The sequence below is a fragment of the Schistocerca serialis genome, chromosome 10, assembly GCF_023864345.2.
Source record: "Schistocerca serialis cubense isolate TAMUIC-IGC-003099 chromosome 10, iqSchSeri2.2, whole genome shotgun sequence".
NCBI classification, from domain to species: domain Eukaryota; kingdom Metazoa; phylum Arthropoda; class Insecta; order Orthoptera; family Acrididae; genus Schistocerca; species Schistocerca serialis.
This window is the reverse complement of record NC_064647.1, coordinates 163,497,740-163,523,275: the sequence shown is the minus strand read 5'-3', so window position 1 is coordinate 163,523,275 and position 25,536 is coordinate 163,497,740. Positions and strand designations below refer to the sequence as shown.

Below are 25,536 nucleotides of genomic sequence, written 5' to 3'. Positions count from 1 at the left end.
TATATTTTGACGCAATTTTACCAGTTCCATAGTGATATTACGAAATACAAAAATAACTCTGTCTTTTGTTTTCGCGACTAAACTGCTGATCCAGTTGATGAATTTTGATATCGTGATAGCATACGACAGTCTAATCCTAAGAGGGTGAAGTAGGCAATGGAATATCTTTCTTATACTAGTGAAGGTAAACCATGTTAAAAAATTATTACATTTGTTGTATAGTCTACGCGCTGTGTACTACGTAGTTACTTCAACAGCACAATGCATAGACGTGCATTCCTGCCCCTAACCCCCTGCGTACACTGGTCGGCAGCGACGAAGTACGTGCTACCACGCCACGTGTTAGATCAGTTGACTGGGTGGGGGTGGGGGTGGGGGTGGGGGGGGGATGCACAGGACAAGCCATGCTCACCTGAGCAGGGAGACACTCGAGGACAGCTGACGTCATTGCATGTACAACTGCTCACTTACTCACCATCACTCGACATAACGAAACTACTAATGTGGGAGTGCAGCTATAGGTGACAGCTGGTTCCAAATTTGTTTCATTGTAGACAGTTGATGGTGTTTTATATGAATAAAACTAAATGCAAATTTTGTTTTAATTACACACACAGAATTTAAACAACTTTAATAATGTTGTTCCCCCCGCCCCTATGAACCACAGACCTTGCCGTTGGTGGGGAGGCTTGCGTGCCTCTTCGATACAGATAGTCGCACCGTAGGCGCTACCACAACGGAGGGGTATCTGTTGAGAGGCCAGACAAACGTGTGGTTCCTGAAGAGGGCAGCAGCCTTTACAGTAGTTGCAGGGGCAACTGTCTGGATGATTGACTGATCTGGCCTTGTAACACTAACCAAATCGGCACTTGCTGTGCTGGTACTGGGAACGGCTGAAAGCAAGGGGAAACTACAGCCGTAATTTTTCCCAAGGCCATTCAGCTTTACTGTATGGTATTAGCGAAGTTCGGTGGCACGAAGCACAAGACTTTTGGTCAGGTGAATACAGGGTTACAAATACAAAATCAAATAGGGGTAATGCAGTAGTAGGTTTAATAATGAATAAAAAAACACGAGTGCGGGAAGGCTAGTACAAACAGCATAGTGAACGCATTATTGTGGCCAAGATAGACACGAAACCCACGCCTACTACAGTAGTACAAGTTTATATGCCAACTAGGTCTGCAGATGACGAAGAAGTTGAAGAAATATACGATGAGATAAAAGAAATTATTCGGACGGTGAAGGGAGACGAAAATTTAATAGTCATGGGTGACTGGAATTCGTTAGTAGGAAAAGGAAGAGAAGTAAATGTAGTGGGTGAATATGGATTGGGGGTAAGAAACGAAAGAGGAAGCCGCCTGGTAGAACTTTGCACAGAGCATAACTTAATCATAGCCAACACTTGGTTCAAGAATCGTAAAAGAAGGTTGTATACATGGAAGAAGCTTGGAGATATTGACAGGTTTCAGATAGATTACATAATGGTAAGACAGAGATTTAGGATCCAGGTTTTAAATTGTAAGACATTTCCAGGGGCAGATGTCGACTCTCACCACAATCTATTGGTTATGAACTGTAGATTAAAACTGAAGAAACTGCAAAAAGGTGGGAATTTGAGGAGATTGGACCTGAATAAACTGAAAGAACCAGATGTAGAGAGCTTCAGGGAGAGTATTAAGGAACGATTGACACGAATGTGGGAAAGAAATACAGTAGAAGAAGAATGGCTAGCTTTAAGAGATGACAGTGAAGGTAGCAGAGGATCAAGTAGGTAAAAAGACGAGGGCTAATAGCAATCCTTGGGTAACAGAAGAGATATTGAATTTAACTGATGAAAGGAGAAAATATAAAAATGCAGTAAATGAAGCAGGCAAAAAGGAATACAAACGTCTCAAAAATGATATCGACAGGAAGTGCAAAATGGCTAAGAAGGGATGGCTAGAGGACAACTGTAAGGATGTAGAGGCGCAAATCACTAGGGGTAAGATAGATACTGCCTAAAGGAAAATTAAAGAGAACTTTGGAGAAAAGAGAAACACTTGCAAGAATATCAAGAGCTCAGATGGAAACCCAGTTCTAAGCAAAGAAGGGAAGGCAGAAAGGTGGAAGGAGTATATGGAGGGTCTATACAAGGGCAATGTTCTTGAGGACAATTTTATAGATGTGGAAGACAATGTAGATGAAGATGAAATAGGAGATATGATACAGAGTGAAGAATTCGACAGAGCACTGAAAGACCTAAGTCAAAACAAGGCCCCGGGAGTAGACAACATTCCATTAGAACTATTGGCAGCCTTGGGAGAGCCAGGCCTAACAAAACATTGCCATCTAGTGAGCAAGATATACGAGACAGGCGAAATACCCTCAGACTTCAAGTAGAATGTAATAATTCCAATCCCAAAGAAAGCAGCTGTTGACAGATGTGAAAATTACCGAACTATCAGTCTAATAAGTCACGGCTGCAAAATACTAACGCGAATTCTTTACAGACGAATAGAAAAACTGGTAGAAGCCGACCTCGGGGAAGATCAGTTTGGATTCCGTAGAAATGTTGGAACACGTGAGGCAATACTGACCCTACGACTTACCTTAGAAGCTAGGTTAAGGAAAAGCAAACCTACGTTTCTAGCATTTGTAGACTTAGAGAAAGCTTTTTACAATGTTGACTGGAATACTCTCAAATTCTGAAGGTGGCAGGGGTAAAATACAGGTAGCGAAAGGCTATTTACAATTTGTACGGAAACCAGATGGCAGTTATAAGAGTCGAGGGGCATGAAAGGGAAGCAGTGGCTGGGAAGGGAGTGAGACAGGGTTGTAGCCTCTCCCAGATGTTCTTCAATCTGTATATTGAGCAAGCAATAAAGGAAACAAAAGTAGTTCGTAGTAGGTATTAAAATCCATGGAGAATAAATAAAAGCTTTGAGGTTCGCCGATGATATTGTAATTCTGTCAGAGACAGCAAAGGACTTGGAAGAGCAGTTGAACGGAATGGACAGTCTCTTGAAGGGAGGATATAAGATGAACATCAACAAAAGCAAAACGAGGATAATGGAATGTAGTCGAGTTAACTCTGGTGATGCTAAGGGAATTAGATTAGAGAATGAGATATTTAAAGTAGTAACGGAGAATTCCTGTTTGGGGAGCAAAATAACTGATGATGGTTGAAGTAGAGAGGATATAAAATGTAGACTGGCAATGGCAAGGAAAGCGTTTCTGAAGAAGAGAAACCTGTTAACATCGAGTATAGATTTAAGCGTCAGGAAGTCGTTTCTGAGAGTATTTGTATGGAGTGTAGTCATGTATGGAAGTGAAACATGGACGATAAATAGTTCGTGCAAGAAGAGAACAGAAGCTTTCGAAATGTGGTGCTACAGACGAATGCTGAAGATGGGTAGATCACATAACTAATGAGGAGGTACTGAATAGAATTGGGGAGAAGAGGAGTTTGTGGCACAACTTGACTAGAAGAAGGGATCGGTTGGTAGGACATGTTCTGAGGCATCAAGGTATCACCAATTTAGTATTGGAGGGCAGCGTGGATGGTAAAATCGTAGAGGGAGACCAAGAGATGAATACCCTGAGCAGATTCAGAAGGATGTAGGCTGCAGTACGTACTGGGAGATGAAGTAGCTTGCACAGGATAGAGTAGCATGGAGAGCTGCATCAAACCAGTCTCAGGACTGAAGACCACAACAACAACAATAAGGTTGTTCCGCACAGCTCATTCTACTGGTGTGTGAACCGTCATTTCTAATATCGTGGCCGGCCGTTGTGGACGAACGGTTCTAGGCGCTTCAGTCCGGACGCGCGCTGCGGCTACGGTCGCAGGTTCGAATCCTGCCTCGGGATGTCCTTAGGTTAGTTAGCTTTAAGTAGTTGTTAGTTGTAGGGGACTGATGACCTCAGATGTTAAGTCTCATAATGCTTGGAGCCATTTGAACCATCTAATATCGTATTTGATGTATCCCCTTCTCCAGTATTTGTCATTCTTTCGATTTTAGCCCGACACTATGCTTTCGTGGCCAAAACCCTGTTTCACTTCCTTGACGCATATACAGCACATATTTTCACATTATGAAAATTATTTACTCCTTTTCTTACAATTTATTCTTTTTTAAATTAGAAATTGCTGTTTTTTGACGGTCGTATATATTTAAACGCAGATTATTAGCTCGAGACTAGCGGTGTTTGTTATCATCTTCAACTGACTTCCTGTTTATCTGCTTTCAGAGCCAGAGCGAAGAATCACAATTACGCACAAACCTCTGGAATGGGATTTGTAAAGTGTTGGTAAGTACTATATAAGAAATAATATTAGTGAACACTTGTTTCATAATGAAGGTAGATTTCATTTGCTTAAGTTTATATTAGACTTACGTGATATTGCTGAGAATATTTAACTGAAATAGACAAATAACTGTAATAAGTCGATTTATTGATATTCCCATTATCAAGTGGACTTATTTCGATCAAAATACCACTATACACACACGCACGCGCGCACACACACACACACACACACACACACACACACACACACACATCCTCTTCTTATCCTCCTCTTCTTATCTGCATTAGGGACCAGAAGGTTGTCCTCCAGCGCTAGTGTCAACAAACAGGGAGGATATTCGGATCTGCCTGGTGCAATTGGTGTCATGTAAAGTGGGGTAGGTGGGGGCTGCCACAGAGCTCTGTTCTCGGTACCGTTTAATGTGAGCACATGGCTTTCGAAGAAAGGATCAAGTCTTAACAGCCACAAAATGCAGTGCACGCATTTTCTGGCACATAGATCTTGTAAAAGAAATAAATTATTGTTCCAAGGTGACCAAAGAGTCAGTGAAATCTACCATTTTAAATTCTTAGGACTGTGAATAGATCAAAAATTTACTTGGGAGCTTAGGTTCAAGACCTTGCGCAGGTGCCGAATGCTACAATCTCCACTATGTCTCACACTGAAGCATTCGAGCTCCTTTTCTTAATTTTATTATCATACTATTATTTTCTGTGGTATCAAATGTTCGAACAACTCTGTGCACCCATCAAGACTATTATTCGGGTAAAGAAATGGTATTCAGATTGGTCTAGTGCGTCAGTTCACGAACTTCATGTAAGACATCGTTCGGGTGCCTCTGAATTATAGCTCTACCATCTCTGTACACATATTCCATCACGGGCTTTGTTGTTCACAGTACTCTATGCACTCAGACAACACTTGCATTTAGATACTTCTTTAAGTACAGTACAGAATGCTTTCAGTTTCAATAGCCTTCCAACACAACTGAAAAAATTGATGAATTTTAATAGTACATCCTAAGCCTTCAGATGTAAGCTGTAAAACTTCCTTGTGAATAACTTCTTCTATTCTGTACAGGAGTTCCTTCTGGTAGATATGAACTTTCCTTTGTAATGTCTTGTTTATTTCTCCACTCTCACAATTTTTCTCTGTTTTTCTAATTCTTTAATTTTATGAATATTGATATTTGTAAATTTTCAAATCAATATTCCATCGTATACATACTGTTTCATACCATAACGGTGTGCCATGGCTCACATTGTCCAAGCCACTTTAAAAAAAGGGTCACAAAATAAGTACACAATGTAATATAACTAACAGACCCAGTAACGCAGTTGCTAAAGATGTAGGAGAATTCGATACACGTCCTATTCTCCTTCTTCTCCTCTTTCTGTACACCTCCTGCTCCCCCTCTCTCTTTACGTTTCCGTTTTCCTCCTATTTATGTCCATTTCCTCCCTCTGCTCTCTCTGTCCACCTCCTATTAACACCTGTCCTAGACTCTGAGTCTTGTTTATTGTTGTTGAAAGTTCAGATTCCGTAGTAGTATCCTAATCATATGCCGATAAGACATCAATACAAGTTTCCTGTTCTATGTGAAAACCGAATGTGAGGAGGAAAACAAAACAACAAGTTGTTGTGTGCACAATTTTTGCTTAAAATATGTATAGCGAGAAAATATATGTACGGGAGAAACATTTTGTTTGATGGTTGAAGCGCCTGTTTTTGTAGTTAAAACTAACTGCTAAAAATAAAACAAAACCACACGTTTCCACAGCAGAGCAGAACACTGCACAACATTCTCTTTCTTGCAGTCGCTTTTAATAGAGTGCCTGTACACTGTTGTTTCAAAAAATGTAGTCTATGTTCGACTGAATGATTATTACAGTATCGTGTCAAAATTTTCAGTAAATCGGTCAAGAACTGCTCGAGAATTTCGGTAGCAACACCTCTGTATAGTTGTATATATTTCATATATATATTTGTATGCCATATACATTTAAAAATATTTAGCTTAGGTCTACCTGAACACTTATTAGACTATTGCGTTAAAATTTGAAGTAAATCGGTCAAGAACTTTTCGAAATTTTTCATAAAAACATTTCCCCTTTGTGTAGTGCATTTAACTTTATACACCACATATATTTAAAAATGTGTGAGCTATGTCTGTCCAAATATTTATTAAAATATCATGTAAAAATTTGATGTATATCACTCAAGAACTTTTCCAGATGTTTGCTAACAACTTTAAACAACATCTTGTCTTTACATGGTATTATACATAACAATATTAAGAAACGAGTAAAAGTGTTTCATATATTTATCAGATTTTTGCCATTGTTACGGAATCGAAGGGTAGATTAGTCTGTTAACTCATTAGACTCAATGAATATGTTAACTCCATCAGAATCAGGCAATGAATCTTTATGTATACACAAAATTTCATTATGTGTTGTTACTGTTTGAGAAAACTCTAATGTGTGAAGTACGACTAATTGACAATGTGCAAATTGTTCCAGCAACCGAAGCCTTCAACTTGTCAATGACTTGAATCACGCTCCAGTGGCTAACACTAAGGCATAGAAGACGATGGCAGAGCACGGATTCTGATTGTCAGCCCACATTATATTACTGTATAAAATAAAATGTTATTATGAACATATATAGTCACTGTTTCATTCGTTGCTAAATACAGAATTATTCATAAGACCCAAAAACATTTTGTGACCATTCAAATTTTAAATATGATACAAGTAACTGCTTACAATGATCTTAACCAGGACTGAGGAAAGATACCAAACTAAAAAAGAACACACAGAGTATGACAAGTGAGCAGCACACCATACAATCCTTTGAAAATATTACACTGAAATCATTATCAATAGACTAGTTCGACTCACTGGAGCTAAGCCTTAAGTCTCCCTTCACAATTATTACCCTCCCCACTTGCCCAGTGGCACCCACTACCAAACTGTCACATTTTAAAACGCTCCTCACACCTCAGTATGTGCCCTATCTCTTTGTTTCCCCTTACATTTTAATTTAAGGCCACCCATTCATTATTTTCGAGAAGCACGTGTGAAAACTGCATGCACGCTTAATATACTGAAACTCGTTGAAAAACCTTGAGCATAATACCATGTAACATCACATCCATAACGTCTTGGGAAGTAGCGTCATAAAATTCTTTCTCACTATTTAGATCAGTAGATCTTCTATTGTTTCTCAATGTACATGTATAATCTTCAGTAGCCATATTTAAAACGCTTATGTTGTCATTTTGTTCGTCCTATTTGCTGTCCACATTTTACTTAACACGTTAGACTACATTTGGTATTAAAATTACACCTTTAACAAAACATTTTTCATTTATTATTGATGTATACATGTTTGGACACCTATGTGTCATCTTCAGTGGATCTAGCTTTATTCCTCTAAAATACTTCACAAAAGATTTGACCTTAAAATATGACTTGTGCATTCCTATCCGAGCAAGATGACATAAGTCTACACACCTGTTACATACATTCAAAAGAGACTTCGTAACACATAAACCACACTGCAGTTGTAAGAGTCAAAATACCTTAATGGAAAGCAGTGGCTGAGATGGGAGTGAGTCACGGCTGTGGCCTACCCCTGATGTTATTCACTTTGAACACTGAGCAAGCTGTTCAGGAAACAAAGGAGAAAACTTGGAAACCGAATTAATTTTCTGGCAGAAGTAACAGTGACTTGCAGATTTGCTGATGACATTGCAATTCTGCCAGAGACGCAAAAAGAATTGGAGGAGCGGTTTCACGCAATGGATAGTGTGTAGCAACGGAATGGATAGTGTGTAGCACAGAAAGTTTCCGGCTGCCACGTTTCACGTCCGCTTGAGCCATGGGCTGTTCTCACCGATACACCTGTTGGTTGATTCGGCCTTATGTCACTGCAACACGGAGGAGGACATCGACTGTGTTACTGCGACACCACGGGCAGCAGACATCATCTTCCTATCAGTGTGACGTCACTAATCGCACTGCATCGAGATAAATTTCACTTTTTGGCAGATGAACGCATCATCGTTTAATTGTTCTGATAAACCATTGTAAACATTTTGTATGAGTCTTACTACTGGCCATTAAAATTGCTACACCACGAAGATGACGTGCTACAGACGCGAAATTTAACCGACAAGAAGGAGATGCTGTGATATGCAAATGATTAGATTTTCAGAATTCACACAAGGTTGGCGCCGGTGGCGACACCTAAAACTTGCTGGCATGAGGAAAGTTTCCAACCAGTTTCTCATACACAAACAGCAGTTGACCGGCGTTGCCTGGTGAAACGTTGTTGTGATGCCTCGTGTAAGGAGGGGAAATGCTTACCATCACGTTTCCGACTTTGATACAGGTCGGATTGTAGCCTATCGCGATTGCTCGCATAGGTCGAGATCCGATGACTGTTAGCAGAATATAGAATCGGTGGGTTCAGGAGGGTAAAACGGAACGCCGTACTGGATCCCAACGGCCTCGTATCACTAGCAGTCGAGATGACAGGCAACTTATCCGCATGGCTGTAACGGATCGTGCAGTCACGTCTCGATCCCTGAGTCTACAGATGGGGACGTTTGCAAGACAACAACCATCTGCACGAACAGTTCGGCGACGTTTGCAGCAGCGTGGACTATCAGCTCGGAGACCATGGCTGCGGTTACCCTTGACGCTGCATCACAGACAGGAGCGCCTGTGATGGTGTACTCAGCGACGAACCTGGGTCCACAAATGGCAAAACGTCATTTTTTCGGATGAATCCAGGTTCTGTTTACAGTATCATGATGGTCGCATCCGTGTTTGGCGACAACGCGGTGAACGCACATTGGAAGCGTGTATTCATTAGCGCCATACTGGCGTATCACCCGGCGTGATGGTTTGGGGTGCCATTGGTTACACGTCTCGGTCACCTCTTATTCGCATTGACGGCACTTTGAACAGTGGACGTTACATTTCAGATGTGTTACGAGCCGTGGCTCTACCCTTCATTCGATCCCTGCGAAACCCTACATTTCAGCAGGATAATGCACGACCGCATGTTGCAGGTCCTGTACGGGCCTTTCGGGATACAGAAAATGTTCGACTGCTGCCCTGGCCAGCACATTCTCCAGATCTCTCAATTGAAAACGTCTGGTCAATGGTGGCCGACCAACTGGCTCGTCACAATACGTCAGTCACTACTCTTGATGAACTGTGGTATCATGTTGAAGCTGCATGGGAAGCTGTACCTGTACACGCCATCCAAGCTCTGTTTGACTCAATGCCCAGGCGTATCAAGGCCGTTATTACGGCCAGACGTGGTTGTTCTGGGTACTGATTTCTCAGGATCTATGCACCCAAATTGCGTGAAAATGTAATCACATGTCAGTTCTAGTATAATATATTTGTCCAACGAATACCCGTTTATCATCTGCATTTCTTCTTATATATATATATATATATATATATATATATATATATATATATATCCCTCTCTGTGTGTGTGTGTGTGTGTGTGTGTGTGTGTGTGTGTGAGAGAGAGAGAGAGAGAGAGAGAGAGAGAGAGAGAGAGAGAGAGAGTGTTCTCTGTGTGATGAATATGATTGGATGTACCTTTTAAAATCTAACATACTTAAATTATAACATATCAAATATTTGAGACTGGCTAAATGAATAATGTCTGAAAATAACAATAAACAAAAAATGGGGATCGGTAAAAGTAGAACAAGGATGATGTAATGTCGGTGAATGATATTAGACAGTGCCATGAGAATTACACACACATCAAAAAAAGTTGTGCTTCACCTCGGTTCCGAGAGTGCCGGAACTTCCACAGAAAATTAGAATGGAGATCAACATAAACATCACTTCTGCCCTTTTTATTGGTCATGAAAACCACACATTGCATGTTGTACCACCATACAGCGAGACGTTCAGAGGTGGAGGTCCAGAATGCCGTACACACCGGTACCTCTAATACCCAGTGAAACGTTCTATTTCACCGACGTATGCCTGTACTCGTCGTGACGTACTATCCACAAGGCACTGTTGGTCCAGATTGTCCCACTCCTCAACAGCGAATCGACGTAGATCGCTCAGAGTCGTTGGTGGGTCACGTCGTCCATAAACAGCTCTTTTCAATGTATCCCAGGCATGTCGATAGGGTTCATGTCTGGAGAACATGCTGGCCACCCTAGTCGAGCGATGTCGTTATCCTGAAGGAAGTCATTCACAAGATGTGCACGATGGGGACGCGAATTGTCGTCCATGAAGACGAATGTCTCGCCAGTATGCTGCCGATATGGTTGCAATCATCGGTCGGAGGATGGAATTCACGTACCGTACAGACGTTACGGCGTCTTTCAAGACCACCAAAGGCGTCCATCGGCTCCTCATAATACCACCCCGAAACAGCAGGGGACCTCCAACCTGCTGCACTCGCCGGACAGTGTCTAAGGCTTTAAACGTGACCGGGTTGCCTTCAAACACGTCTCCGACGATCGTCTGGTTAAGGGATATGCGACACTCATCGGTGAAGAGAACGTGAAGCCAGTGCTGAGCGGTCCATTCGCCATGTTGTTGATTGATCTTGTAATTTTCAATTGGAGGCGCAGTGAAATCTCTATTATTACCAGTTACCACAGATGATTAATTCTTCATGTCAGAATGTGTGTCTGTTTTGCTATTTTTATTTCCCAATTTATAAATTGCTTTTGTTGCTCTGGTTTCTTTGAAGCCAATAACAAAGGTTACGCTGTCTAAGATATTACATGGTATGTCTGTTCTCTGTACGTCGCTCGGATACATTTTAGACCATTCCAGAAAGCATTTGTTCTTTCCGAACCGCTATCGACTAATGTGAATACTGATGAGCTTTGAATATCATGCAAGTATCCTTGGGGCTGTTCTAATGGTTTTTTATATTACCTTCTTATTGCTGCAACAACTTTTTTTAATTATTTGTAGTTGGTTTGTTAAATCTTTTGGTTAACTTATTATGGTGTTGGGTTAGAGTTCAGAGTAATTAATTCTACCCTGAGACTTACGAGGGTTGTCCAGAAAGTAAGTTCCGATCAGTCGCAAATTCGAAACCACTGGGAAAATCCGGTAAAGCTTTGCACAGATGTGTTGGGCAGTGTCTCTAGTATGCTCGTCGATCGTGTCGCGTCGCTCTTTTCAGTTTAGAGTGAATAGTGAGCACGTAAAGACGCGTATTGAATAGCGTCTCCCGCCAAGTATGAGGGCCTGGTTAGAGATTTCGCCTGTGTCATGCAGCCCACATAACTATCGAGCAGTTCCTTCGTCGTGCCAATTCTCGGCCGCACACTGCAGGGGCAATGAACGCTCCTGCAACGTTTCCGACCAGAAGTGTTTGACCACCCACAATACAGTCCGTAATTGGCTCCCCCTGATTCTCATCTCTGCTCACAAGAACCGCTGGCTATGAAGACCAAATTTTTCCACAGACAACGAGCTGCAGACCAGTGCAGATAACTGGTCGAAAGCACAGGCGGCTGCTTTCTATGACGAGGATATTGGAAAGTAGATACAACATTACGACAAAACTCAAAGTTGGAGAGGCGACTATGTAGAGAAGTAGTAGGAAGGTGTACCTAACTGCTCGAAATAAAACGTTTCTGGTTTTCACTGTGATTTCCATTTCGCGACCGATCGGAACTTACTTTCTGGACAACCATCGTATCTATTTGATGCACAGCTGTGTGTTGGAATTCCGTCTAATTAAAATAATCTGTGCTGCGTGGAGATGTCGTTAGTAAGTCTCTTGTCCCCCATTGCTCGTGCGTGCTACGCACGGTCGGGACCCGCTTACTTACGCCCCGTCGGCTTGCTCAGCCGGGCTCTTCACGTCATCTGGTGTGCGTACGCTCGGCAGCCCTCGCCGCTGTCTGTCTTTCTACATCTACATCCATACTCCGCAAGCCACCTGACGGTGTGTGGCGGAGGGTACCTTGAGTACCTCCATCTGTTCTCACTTCTATTCCAGTCTCGTATTGTTCGTGGAAAAAAGGATTGTCGGTATGCCTCTGGGCTCTAATCTCTCTGGTTTTATCCTCATGGTCTCTTCGCGAGATATACGTAGGACGGAGCAGTATACTGCTTGACTCCTCGGTGAAGGTATGTTCTCGAAACTTCAACAAAAGCTCGTACCGAGCTACTGAGCGTCTCTCCCGCAGAGTCTTCCACTGTATCTATCCTCTCCGTAACGCTTTCGTGATTATTAAATGATCCTGTAACGAAGCGCGCTGCTCTCCGTTGGATCGTCTCTATCTCTTCTATCAACCCCACTTGGTACGGATCCCACACTGCTGAGCAGTATTCAAGCAGTGGGCGAACAAGCGTACTGTAACCTACTTCCTTTGTTTTCGGATTGCATTCCTTATGATTCTTCCAATGAATCTCAGTCTGGCATCTGATTTACCGACGATCAACTTTATATGATCATTTCATTTTAAATCACTCCTAATGCGTACTCCCAGATAATTTATGGAATTAACTGCTTCCAGTTGCGGACCTGCTATATTGTAGCTAACTGATAAGGGATCTTTCTTTCTATGTATTCACAGCACATTACACTTGTCTACATTGAGGTTCAATTGCCATTCCCTGCACCATGCGTCAACTTGTTGCAGATCAACCTGCATTTCAGTACAATTTTCTATTGTTACAGCCTCTCGATATACCACAGCATCATACGCAAAAAGCCTCAGTGAACTTCCGATGTCATCCACAAGGTCATTTATGTATATTGTGAACAGCAACGGTCCTACGACACTCCCCTGCGGCACACCTGAAATCACTCTTACTTCGGAAGACTTCTCTCCATTGAGAATGACACACTGCGTTCTGCTATCTAGGAACTCTTCAATCCAATCACACAATTGGTCTGATAGTCCATATGCTCTTACTTTCTTCATTAAACGACTGTAGGGAACTGTATCGAACGCCTTGCGGAAGTCAAGAAACACGGCATCTACCTGGGAACCCGTGTCTATGGCCCTCTGAGTCTCGTGGACGAATAGCGCGAGCTGGGTTTCACACAATCGTCTTTTTCGAAACCCATGCTGATTCCTACAGAGTAGATTTCTAGTCTGCACAAAAGTCATTATACTCGATCATAAAACGTGTTCCAAAATTCTACAACTGATCGACGTTAGAGATATAGGTCTATAGTTCTGCACATCTGTTCGACGTCCCTTCTTGAAAACGGGGACGATGCGTGCCCCTTTCCATTCCTTTTGAACGCTACGCTCTTCTAGACACCTACGGTACACCGCTACAAGAAGGGGGGCAAGTTCCTTCGCGTACTCTGTGTAAAATCGAACTGGTATACCATCAGGTCCAGCGGCCTTTCCTCTTTTGAGCGATTTTAATTGTTTCTCTATCCCTCTGTCGTCTATTTCGATATCTACCATTTTATCATCAGCGCGACAATCTAGAGAAGGAACTACAGTGCAGTCTTCCTCTGTGAAACAGTTTTGGAAAAAGTCGTTTAGTATTTCGGCCTTTAGTCTGTCATCCTCTGTTTCAGTACCATTTTGGTCACAGAGTGTCTGGACATTTTGTTTTGATCCACCTACCGCTTTGACATAAGACCAGAATTTCTTAGGATTTTTTGCCAAGTCAGTACATAGAACTTTACTTTCGAATTCATTGAACGCCTCTCGCATGGCCCTCCTCACATTACGTCTTTCGCGCTGTTTCCTCCAACTGCTTACTGTCGCTGTTCAAGTGAAGTTTATACTTGGAACAATTCTCGATTTGTATCCGTTAGCTTGTGACCTTCACCTTAAGCAAATTTTGACCTGTGTTGGGATGCCAACATATACCTCAATCTGTTGTAACTTAATTTTTCTTGTGTTATAGAAAAAAAAGTGTTTAATCTTCAATTGATGTGTGTTCCTCAGCTTAAAACTGTCATGCCTAGATACGGGAGCAAAATTGTTTTTCATTGTTTCAAGTGTGGTTCCAGCGTTATTTTTCTAATCAGTCATGTATAAATCATGTTTTATTTTCACCATTCGGTAATTAAGGTCCTTCTAATCTGTTCTCGTACTGTTGTATAAATTTACGTCTACCTTTATTACGGCTTTACACTTATTAAATTCTGTATCTTATACAGGGTGTTACAAAAACGTACGGCCAAACTTCCAGGAAACATTCCTCACACACAAATAAAGAAAAATGTTGACATGTGTCCGGAAACGCTTAATTTCCATGTTAGAGCTTATTTTAGTTTCGTCGGTATGTACTGTACTTCCTCGATTCACCGCCAGTTGGCCCAATTGAAGGAAGGTAATGTTCACTGCGGTGCTTGTGTTGACATGCGACTCATTGCTCTACAGTACTAGCATCAAGCACATCAGTACGTAGCATCAACAGGTTAGTGTTCATCGCGAACGTGGTTTTGCAGTCAGTGCAATGTTTACAAATGCGGAGTTGGCAGATGCTCATTTGATGTATGGATTAGCACGGGGCAATAGCCGTGGCGCGGTACGTATGTATCGAGACAGATGTCCAGAACGAAGGTGTCCCGACAGGAAGACGTTCGAAGCAACTGATCGGCGTCTTAGAGAGCACGGAACATTCCAGCCTATGACTCGCGACTGGGGAAGACGTAGAACGACGAGGACACCTGCAATGGACGAGCCAATTCTTCGTGCGGTTGACGATAACCCTAATGTCAGCGTCAGAGAAGTTGCTGCTGTACAAGGTAACGTTGACCACGTCACTGTATGGAGAGTGCTACGGGAGAACCAGTTGTTTCCGTACCATGTACAGCTTGTGCAGGCACTATCAGCAGCTGATTGGCCTCCACGGGTACACTTCTGCGAATGGTTCATCCAACAACGTGTCAATCGTCATTTCAGTGCAAATTTTCTCTTTACAGATGAGGCTTCATTCCAACGTGATCAAATTGTAAATTTTCACAATCAACATGTGTGGGCTGACGAGAATCCGCACGCAATTGTGCAATCACGTCATCAACACAGATTTTCTGTGAACGTTTGGGCAGGCATTGTTGGTGATGTCTTGATTTGGCCCCATGTTCTTCCACCTACGCTCAATGGAGCACGCTATCGTGATTTCATACGGGATACACTACCTGTGCTGCTAGAACATGTGCCTTTACAAGTACGAGACAACATGTGGTTCATGCACGATGGAGCTCCTGCACATTTCATTCGGATTGTTCGTACGCTTCTCAACAACAGATTCGGTGACCGATGGATTGGTAGAGGTGGACCAATTCCATAGCCTCCACGCTCTCCTGACCTCAACCCTCTTGACTTTCATTTATGGGGGCATTTGAAAGCTCTTGTCTACCAACCCCGGTACCAAATGTAGAGACTCTTCGTGCTCGTATTGTGGACGGCTGCGATACAATACGCCTTTCTCCAGGGCTGCATCAGCGCATCAGGGATTCCATGCGACGGAGGGTGGATGCATGTATCCTCGCTAACGGAGGACATTTTGAAAATTTCCTGTAACAAAGTGTTTGAAGTCACGCTGGTACGTTCTGTTGCTGTGTGTTTCCATTCCATAATTTGAAGAGAAGTAATAAAATGAGCTCTAACATGGAAAGTAAGCGTTTCCAGACACATGTCCACATAACATATTTTCTTTCTTTGTGTGTGAGGAATGTTTCCTGAAAGTTTGGCCGTACCTTTTTATAACACCCTGTATAGAGAATGTTCTGTCGTAAAGAATATTAAGTCATCTTGGGTTAAAATTTTCTGTAAGTTATTTAAACTTGCATTGGAATTTAAATGACAGTCTCAGTGCTTGGCCTTTTAATTAACTAACAAAATAAATAAAAGCTTAATTTGCGGCTATGTGATTGAAACTGTGAAATAAATTAGTGTTCTACCAGTGAATAAAGTGTGTAAAATCCCTACTGGTCCGGCCGTTACCGGTTTTCCTTTCTGACTGAATTAAGAGGCCGTAATCATCACCACTCCAACCCGTTCCTCATTTCCAGTGTCAACTGTCCAAGTTATCTCTTCAAAAAATAGTTAAAGAAAACTATGTTGTTTGCCCGATACATTTTGTATTTACGGACAGCTATTAAATTGGTGACCAAATTAAAGGCCTTCATATACCTCCCGACACGACAATGGAACCGTTGCGTCTTAAGAATTTATATGTACCGACGAAGCAAACTATCGTGATAAAAATATCTTATTACAGTATAAAAAAGACAGTATAGGTGAAATTACAGAAGTAGTAGAATTTCTCGACTTGGCACTTTATTTCCTCCTTTTCATGTGTCACGACAACACATACTTACGAGTGGGGGTTTTGCTGTACGTAACGGTTTGTTTGGCACCACTGCAGGCATCTCTTCGAATAACGTTGAAATTAACTTTTTCCAAAATAATCCGTTAGTTAAAAACATGGCTCTTTACTATAAGAGACTCACCGATGACGCATTAATGTTCCACGGGGATGAAGAAGACATCATGTTACACGATGCAGAAATGTGTACAGTGTACCACACACCAAAAATGCGGACTACCTCAAAAAAGCATCCTCAGTTATCTTGGTTAAACCATCTCAGAATCCAGTGGTATAAACAAATTCAGTGTATTCTGGCTACCGACATGCACCTGTAGTATAAAACTAAACTCCTCCCGAACATGCAATGAAGGCCCAAAGTTACGGACCGGCCGCCGTGTCATCCTCAGACCATAGGCGTCACTGGATGTGGATATGGAGGGGCACGTGGTCAGCACACCACTCTCCCGGCGTATATCAGGTTCCGAGACCGGAACCGTTACTTAAGTAGCTCCTCAGTTTGCCTCACAAGGGCTGAGTGCACGCCGCTGGCCAACAGAGCTCGGCAGATTGGATGGTCACCCATCCAAGTGCTAGCCCAGCCCGACAGAGCTTAACTTCGATGATCTGACGGGAACCGCTGTTACAACTGCGGCAAGGCAGTTGGCCACCGATAACGTAATCCACGCGAAATCGTACTATTGAAAACGGTACAATGAAACAAGATTCATTCCTAGTCGTGTAGGGTGTTACGTATGCGTTCACCACAGGACGGGACCGGTAACGACATTGAGATCTGGAAGTACAGGATGACCTGTCGTTGTTGTTGTGGTCTTCAGTCCTGAGACTGGTTTGATGCAGCTCTCCATGCTACTCTACCCTGTGCAAGATTCTCCAACTCCCAGTGCCTATTGCAGCCTTCATCCTTCTGAATCTGCTTAGTGTATTCATCTCTTGGTCACCCTCTACGATTTTTACCCTCCACGCTTCACTCCAGTACTACATTGGTCATCCCTTGATGTCTCAGAACGTGTCCCACTAATCGATCCGTTCTTTTAGTCAGGTTGTGCCACAAATTTCTCTTCTCCCCAATTCTATTTAATACCTCCTCATTAGTGATCTACCCATCTAATCTTCAACATTTTTCTGTAGCACCACATTTCGAAAGCTTCTATTCTCTTCTTACCTAAACTATGCATCGTCCATGTTTCACTTCCATACATGGCTACACTCCATACAAATACTTTCAGAAACGACGTCCTGACACTTAAATCAATACCTGATGTTAACAAATTTCTTTTCTTCAGAAACGCTTTCCTTGCCATTGCCAGTCTACATTTTATATCCTCTCTACTTCGACCATCATAAGTTATTTTGCTCCCCAAATAAACTCCTTTACTACTTTAAGTGTCTCATTTCGTAATCTAATTCCCTTAGCATCACCCGATTTAAGTCGACTACATTCCATTATCCTCGTTATGCTTTTGTTGATGTTTAACTTATATCCTCCTTTCAAGACACTGTCAATTCCGTTCAACTGCTCTTCCAAGTCCTTTGCTGTCTCTGACAGAATTACAATGTCATCGGCAAACCTCAAAGTTTTTATTTCTTCTCCATGGATTTTAATACCTAGTCCGAACTTTTCTTCTTGTTTCTTTTACTGCTTGCTCAATATACAGATTGAATAGCATCGGGGAGAGGCTACAACCCTGTCTCACTCCCTTCCCAACCACTGCTTCCCTTTCATGTCCCTCGACTCTTATAAGTGCCATCTGCTCTCTGTACAAATTGTAAATAGCCTTTCGCTACCTGTATTTTACCCCTGCCACCTTCAGAATTTGAAAGAGAGTAATCCAGTCAACATTGTCAAAAGCTTTCTCTAAGTCTAAAAATGCTAGAAACGTAGGTTGCCTTTCCTTAATCTTTCTTCTAAGATAAGTCGTAGGGTCAGTATTGCCTCACATGTTCCAACATTTCTACGGAAGAATTCGCGTTAGTATTTTGCAGCGGTGACTTATTCAATTGATAGTTCGGTAATTTTCACATCTGTCAACACCTGCTTTCTTTGGGATTGGAATTATTATATTCTTCTTGAAGTCTGTGGGAATTTCGCCTGTCTCATACATCTCGCTCACCAGATGGTAAAGTTTTGTTAGACCTGGCTCTCCCAAGGCTGTCAGTAGTTCTAATGGAATGTTGTCTACTCCCGGGGCCTTGTTTCGACTCAGGTCTTTCAGTGCTCTGTCAAACTCTTCACGTAGTATCTTATCTCCCATTTCGTCATCTACATCCTCTTCCATTTCCATAATATTGTCCTCACGTACATCGCCCCTGTATAGACCCTCTATATACTCCTTCCACCTTTCTGCTTTCCCTTCTTTGCTTAGAACTGGGTTTCCATCTGAGCTCTTGATATTCATACAAGTGGTTCTCTTTTCTCCAAAGGTCTCTTTAATTTTCCTGTAGGCAGTATCTATCTTAACCCTAGTGAGATAAGCCTCTACACCCTTACATTTGTCCTCTAGCCATACCTGCTTAGCCACTTTGCACTTCCTGTCGATCTCATTTTTGAGACGTTTGTATTCCTTTTTGCCTGCTTCACTTACTGCATTTTTGTATTTTCTCCTTTCATCAATTAAATTCAGTATCTCTTCTGTTACCCAAGGATCTCTACTAGCCCTCGTTTTTTTACCTACTTGATCCTCTGCTGCCTTCACTATTTCATTCCTCAAAGCTACCCATTCTTCTTCTACTGTATTTCTTTCCCCGTTCCTGTCAATTGTTCCCTTATGCTCTCCCTGAAACTCTGTACAACCTCTGGTTCTTTCAGTTTATCCAGGTCCCATCTCCTTAAATTCCCACCTTTTTGCAGTTTCTTCAGTTTTATTCTACAGTTCATAACCAATAGCTTGTGGTCAGAGTCCACATCTGCCCCAGGATGACCTAAGTGTTCGTTAACATTTGAAAATGCACTACTTCGCGCGGAGTAGCCGCGCGGTCTTAGGCGTCTTGTTATGGTCCGCGCGGCTCCCTCCGCCGGAGGTTCGAGTCCTCCCTCGGGCATGGGTGTGTGTGTCGTCCTTAGCGTGTTAGTATAGGTAGTGTGTAAGCTTAGGGACCGATGACCTCAGCAGTTTCGTCCTATCATACCTTATCACAAATTTTCAAATTTTGCACTACTTCAAGGAATAATGTAGATAGAGGCAACACCTGACACTCACGCCTGCAGTGATACATGGTTCTATTGAAAGCGAAGACGAGTGCAAAAAATCAGCCGGCAGATGACGCTGGACAGCGGCACGTCAGTAAGGCCCCATGAGAATCGTGTACGAGGTGTGTTCAAAAATTTCCGAAATTTTTTCCACAAAATTTTTCTGCACTTTTACTTTTTGTGCATGATCTCTTTCGAAATACTCTCCTCCACAATTGATACACTGCTGCTAACGCCGTTTCCACTCCCGGAAGCAGTCTTGGTACGCCTATTTCTGGATCGCGCGAAACTCCGTCGGCGACTCTTCTATTATCTCGTCTTTCGTTGCAAATCTTCGTCTTCTCGACGGGGTTTTCAATTTTGGAAACTAAAAAAGAAGTCCGCAGGGATCAGGTCTCGAGAGTACGGATGATGAGGCAGCGTGGTGATTTCTTTTTTTGTGCCATAGTCACTTACCAACAGGCATGAATGTGCGCGTGCGTTGTCGTGATGCAAGAGCCATGAAGAGCCTGCCTGTTTAGCTGGGTGGTAACGTGTTCGCCTCCCCTGCAAACGGGCCCGGGTTCGATTCCCACCCGGGTAGGAGGTTTTTCTCCGCTCGCGAACGGGATGTTGTGTTGTCCTCATCATCATTTCATCCTCGTCACCGTCGAGGACAACATACTGTGTTCTGTTATTTAAGAAGTCTTCGATCCACTCACATATCTACAAACTTACTTCATATGCTCGTTTCCATGCCCATGTCCACGAGTGCATCCAGAACTCTTCATCCCTCGCTTGTAGGTAGTGTTTATAGGGCTTCGATGGCTTCAAAAATAATGTAGGCGGTCTCTCTGAAACAAATGGTTCAAATGGCTCTGAGCACTATGGGACTTAACTTCTGAGGTCTTCTAGAACTTAGAACTACTTAAACCTAAATAACCTAAGGACAACACACACATCCATGGGGATTAGTCGAGTGGTCTAAGGCGCTGCAGTCATGGACTGTGCGGCTGGTCCCGAAGGAGGTTCGAGTCCTCCCTCGTGCATGGGTGTGTGTGTTTGTCCTTAGGATAATTTAGGTTAAGTAATGTGTAAGCTTAGGGACTGATGACCTTAGCAGTTAAGTCCCATAAGATTTCGCACACATTTGAACATTTCAACACATCCATGCCCGAGGCAGGATTCGAACCTGCGACCGTAGCGGTCGCGCGGTTCCAGACTGTAGCGCCTAGAACCGCTCGACCACTCCGGCCGGCCTCTCTGAAACGTGTTGCCACCATGGAATTACTGCTCTCCGTCAACCTAGGGTGTTCTTCATATCAGGTGCTGAAATTACGTTCCGTCTGATCTATATATAACCTCTTGCATTCGCTACAGTTAATTTTGTAGATCCCAAACCTCGAGAATTCCCTTCTTTGTTTGTGTGGCGCGTCAACTTACCCAGTGTGTGCTCAGTCTGGAAGCAACTGTTTGAATCCACTAATAATAAATGGAATTTACACAGATAACTAAAAGAAAAGTAGAGCGAGAGCTCATACTGGCATTACCTTGGCTGTAGAAGATGCAGTAATGAAGAAAACTAAACATGCCTCGGTACCGTATACTTGTTAACGTCTCGGATAGAATCACTCGGGTTTTTAAAAGAAGATCAACAGTAAATATCAGCTACCGTGCCTCTCATCCAAACTCAGTTCCACTTGAGTTCCAGCCCGATCAGCGCCAGTGTTGTTGTTACGGGCAACTCAAATGGAAATTTATTAATGTGTTTATGCGTTTTTCGGGTATGTATTGATTGCAATTTTCCTCCCACCTCTCTTTGTCCATTTCCTTCCCCTCCTCTCTCTGTTCATGTCCTCCTCTTTCTCTCCTGCTCATCTCTACCTCCCGCCTCTCTCTGTTCATATCCTCCTCTTACCTCTTCCCCTCTCTCTGTCCTTCTGCTCCTTCCCCCTCTATGTGCCCATCGTCTCCCCCCTCTCACTCTGTCTGTCTGCCTCTTCTTTCCCCTTCTCTCGCCACGCTACCACACTCCGCCCAATAGGAGAATGGTTGTTCTTACCCCCACAATATTTCCTCCCAGATGGGAAGTAACTTTTGTACTACATTTGGTTGAAATCGTTTTGAGAAAGGGTGACCTTCTTGCCAGTGGATTTCCCCGCACACGCACAGATCAAAGACAAACATCAAAAAAAGTTTTGCGTCACCACGGTTCCGAGAGTTCCGAAACCTGTACAGAATATTGGAATAGAGACCAACATAAACATCATTTCCGCCCTTTCTATTCCTCATGAAAACCACACATTCCATTTGTACCACTATACAGCGGAACCTTCAGAGGTGGTGGTCGAGGTTGCTGTACACACCAGTAGCTCCAATACCCAGTACTATGTTCTCTTGCACTGAAGCATGCCTCTATTCGTCGTGGCATACTATCCACAAGTCCATCAAGGCACTGTTGGTCCAGAGTGTCCAACTCCTCAACAGCGATTCGGCATAGGTCCCTCAGAGAGGCAGGTGGGTCACGTCGTCCATAAACACCCTTTTCAATCTACCCGAGGCATGTTGGATAGGATTCGTGTATTGAGAACATGCTGGCCACTCTGGTCAAGCGACGTCGTTATCCTGAAGCAAGTCATTCAGAAGATGTGCACACTGGGGGCACAAATTGTCGTCCATGATGACGAATGCCTCGCCAATATGCTGCCGATATGGTTGCACTATCTGTCGGAGGATGGCATTCACGTATCGTATTGCCGTTACGGCGCCTTCCATGACCACCAGCGGCGTACGTCGGCCCCACATAATGCCACCCCAAAACAGCAGGGAACCTCCACCTTGCTGCACTTTCTGGACAGTGTGTCTAAGGCTGCCTCAAACACGTCTGCGACGATGGTCTGTTTGAAGGCATATGCGACACTCATCGGTGATGAGAATGTGACGCCAATCCTGATCGGTCCATTCGGCATATTGTTGGGCCCATCTGTACCGCGCTATATGGTGTCGTCGTTGCAAAGATGGACATCGCCATGGCCGTCGGGAGTGAAGTCAGCCTATTGCACACAGTTTGAGTCGTAACACGACGTCCTGTGTCTGCACGAAAAACATTATTCAACACGGTGGTGTTGCTCTCAGGTTTCCTCCGAGTCTTAATCTGTAGGAAGCGGTCATCCACTGCAGTAGTAGCTCTTGGGTGGCCTGAGCGAGTCACGTCATCGACAGTTCCTGTCTCTCTGTATCTCCTCCACGTCCGAAAAATATCGCTTTGGTTCACTCGAAGACACCTGGAGACCTCCACGAAAAGCATTATTTAACATGTTGGGATCCTCTGAGCCATAATCCGTAGGTAGCGGTCATCCACTGCAGTAGTAGCCCTTGGGCAGCCTGAGCGAGGCGTGTCATCGACAGTTCCTGTCTCTCTGTATCTCCTCCATGTCCGAACAACATCGTTTTCCTTCACTCCGAGACCCCTGGACACTTCCCTTGTTGAGAGCCCTTCCTGGCACAAGGGAACAATGTGGACGCGATCGATCCGCGGTATTGACCGTCTAGTCATGGTTGAACTACAGACAACAGGAGCCGTGTACCTCCTTCCTGGTGGAATGACTGGAACTGATCGACTGTTGGACCCCCCCCCCCCCCTTGTGCTCATGCATGGTTGTTTATATCTTTGTGCGGGTTTAGTGATACATCTGAACTGTCAAAGAGACAGTCATTGTCTATCTTCAGGAGTTCTGGAAACCAGGGTGATGCAAAACGTTTCCTAATGTGAGTGTATGTCACACATATTAACATATGTTACATGTTTTAGTACACACATATGGAGGGAAAAAATCGCAGTACCAAAAACTTATTAATGTAGAGAGATGAAATTTCGGGGAGACATTTGTCTAGGTAACAAATGTAAGTGGTTCCTATTGCAAGATCACAGGTTAATGTAAGAGGTAGGTAGGCCATGCTGGTACATCAATAACCAGTGTAACCTCCAGAATGTTAAATGCAAGCATACAAACGTGCATGCATTGTCCTGTACAGGTGACGGATGTCAGTGTCTGGGGTAGAGTTCCATGCCTGTTGCACTTGGTTGGTCAATGCAGGGACGGTTAATGATGTTAGTGGATGAGGCTGAATTTGTCATCCGATGATGACCCATACGTGCTGGATTGGAGACAGATCTGGTGATCGAGCAGGCCAAGGCAACATGTTGTGACTCTGTAGAGCATGCTGGGTTATAACAGCGGTATGTGGGCGAGCGTTATCCTGTTAGAAAGTACTGCTAGTAACGCTTTTCTTGAATGGCAACACAACAGGTCGAATCACCAGACTGATGTACAGTTTTGCTGTCAGGGTGCTTAGGATAACCACGAGAGTGCTCCCACTGTCATACGAAGTCGAACCCCAGATGTCGGTCCAATGTGCCTAGCATGCGTACAGGTTGGTTGCAGACCTTCAACTGACCTTCTTGTAATAAACTCACGGAAATCACTGGCACCGAGGCAGAATCAGCTTTCATCGGAAAACACAACAGACCTCCACCCTGCCCTCCAGTGAACTCTCGCTTGACATCTCTGAAGTCCCAAATGGCGGTGGTTTCAGATCAGTGGAATGCACGCTACAGGGCATCTGGCTCCGAACTGTCCTTGAAGTAACCGCTTTGTAACAGTTCATTGTGTCACTGTGGTGCCAACTGCTGCTAATATTGCTGCTGCTGAAGCAGTACAATGCACCAGAGTCTTACCCCAAACACGATGGTTTTCCATCTCGGTAGTGCCACGTCGCCGTCTGGAGCCCGGTCTTCTGGTGACCGTTCATTCTCGTGACCACCACTGCCAGCAGGCATGTACAGCGGCTACATTCCTGCCAAGTCTTTCTTTCTGGAGTATCGAAGAAGGTACATCCAGCTTCTCGTAGCCCCATTACGCGACCTCGCTCAGTGAGCGATTTTTTTTCTGTCAATGTGTTTCACCTGTCTCTATAACGACTGTAGCCCTCGAGTTTCATTTTCATGCAGCTGAATGCCTATGACGTCGTTTATCCTGAACTATTAGTCATACAATCACATAATTTTGAGAATATCTCAAGTGGTGTATGTACACTATGTGTTCAAAAATATCCGGACACCTGGCTGAAAAGGACTTACAAGTTCGTGGCGCCCTCCATTGGTAATGCTGGAATTCAGTATGTAATTGGCCCACCATTAGTCTTGATGACAGCTTCCACTCTCACAGGCATACGTTCAATCAGGTGCTGGAAGGTTTCTTGGGGAATCTGACTCCCAGGAGAGTACTTCAAATTCCTTGGTCCTACGTTCCCATCAGAGACCGACGTATTTCATTCTGTCGCTCTTCACCTGATTTACTTCAGACTCTGCAGACCGTGAATTCAGCATGAAGTTGCTATAGTCATGAACACGCATATTTTGACCTCTGTTGACCGCTCCACTGTAGCTTAGCGCGGCTTTCTCACATGTTTCACTGAAAACGGGACGACGGACATTTATCAATAGGTGTACAAGTTCTCCGTCTGCTTACCGGTACACCAGCATGGTGTCAACCACCCACTCACTGTCACTCATCTTAAGGCAGCTGGAGGCCGCGCCCTGTTACCACTTTCTCAGAGCTTGAGCCATCCTAAGCTGCCTATTGTCGCTTCCCTTCGACACTCCCCCGCCGGCCACAGTCACTCAAATACTTCCCTGGGATAAACTAGCCTCCATTAAATCGACGCGTTTCCATGAA

At 43.5% G+C, this 25,536-nt stretch overlaps 2 protein-coding genes across 4 annotated transcripts in view; one reads left to right on the top strand and one right to left on the bottom strand.

Moving 5' to 3' along the window:
• Positions 1 to 6,959, top strand: part of LOC126425078 (gamma-interferon-inducible lysosomal thiol reductase-like) — a 125,052-nt gene extending 118,093 nt beyond the window's left edge. For both annotated transcript variants that reach the window (XM_050087993.1, XM_050087992.1), the window contains exons 5-6: positions 4,234 to 4,293; positions 6,817 to 6,959. In XM_050087993.1, the coding sequence (XP_049943950.1) occupies positions 4,234 to 4,293; positions 6,817 to 6,843 (87 nt within the window). In that variant the 3' untranslated portion in view covers positions 6,844 to 6,959. The remainder of the gene's footprint in view (positions 1 to 4,233; positions 4,294 to 6,816) is intronic.
• LOC126425074 (organic solute transporter alpha-like protein) overlaps positions 1 to 25,536 on the bottom strand; it is a 559,459-nt gene that overhangs the window by 338,732 nt on the left and 195,191 nt on the right. The window lies entirely within an intron of this gene.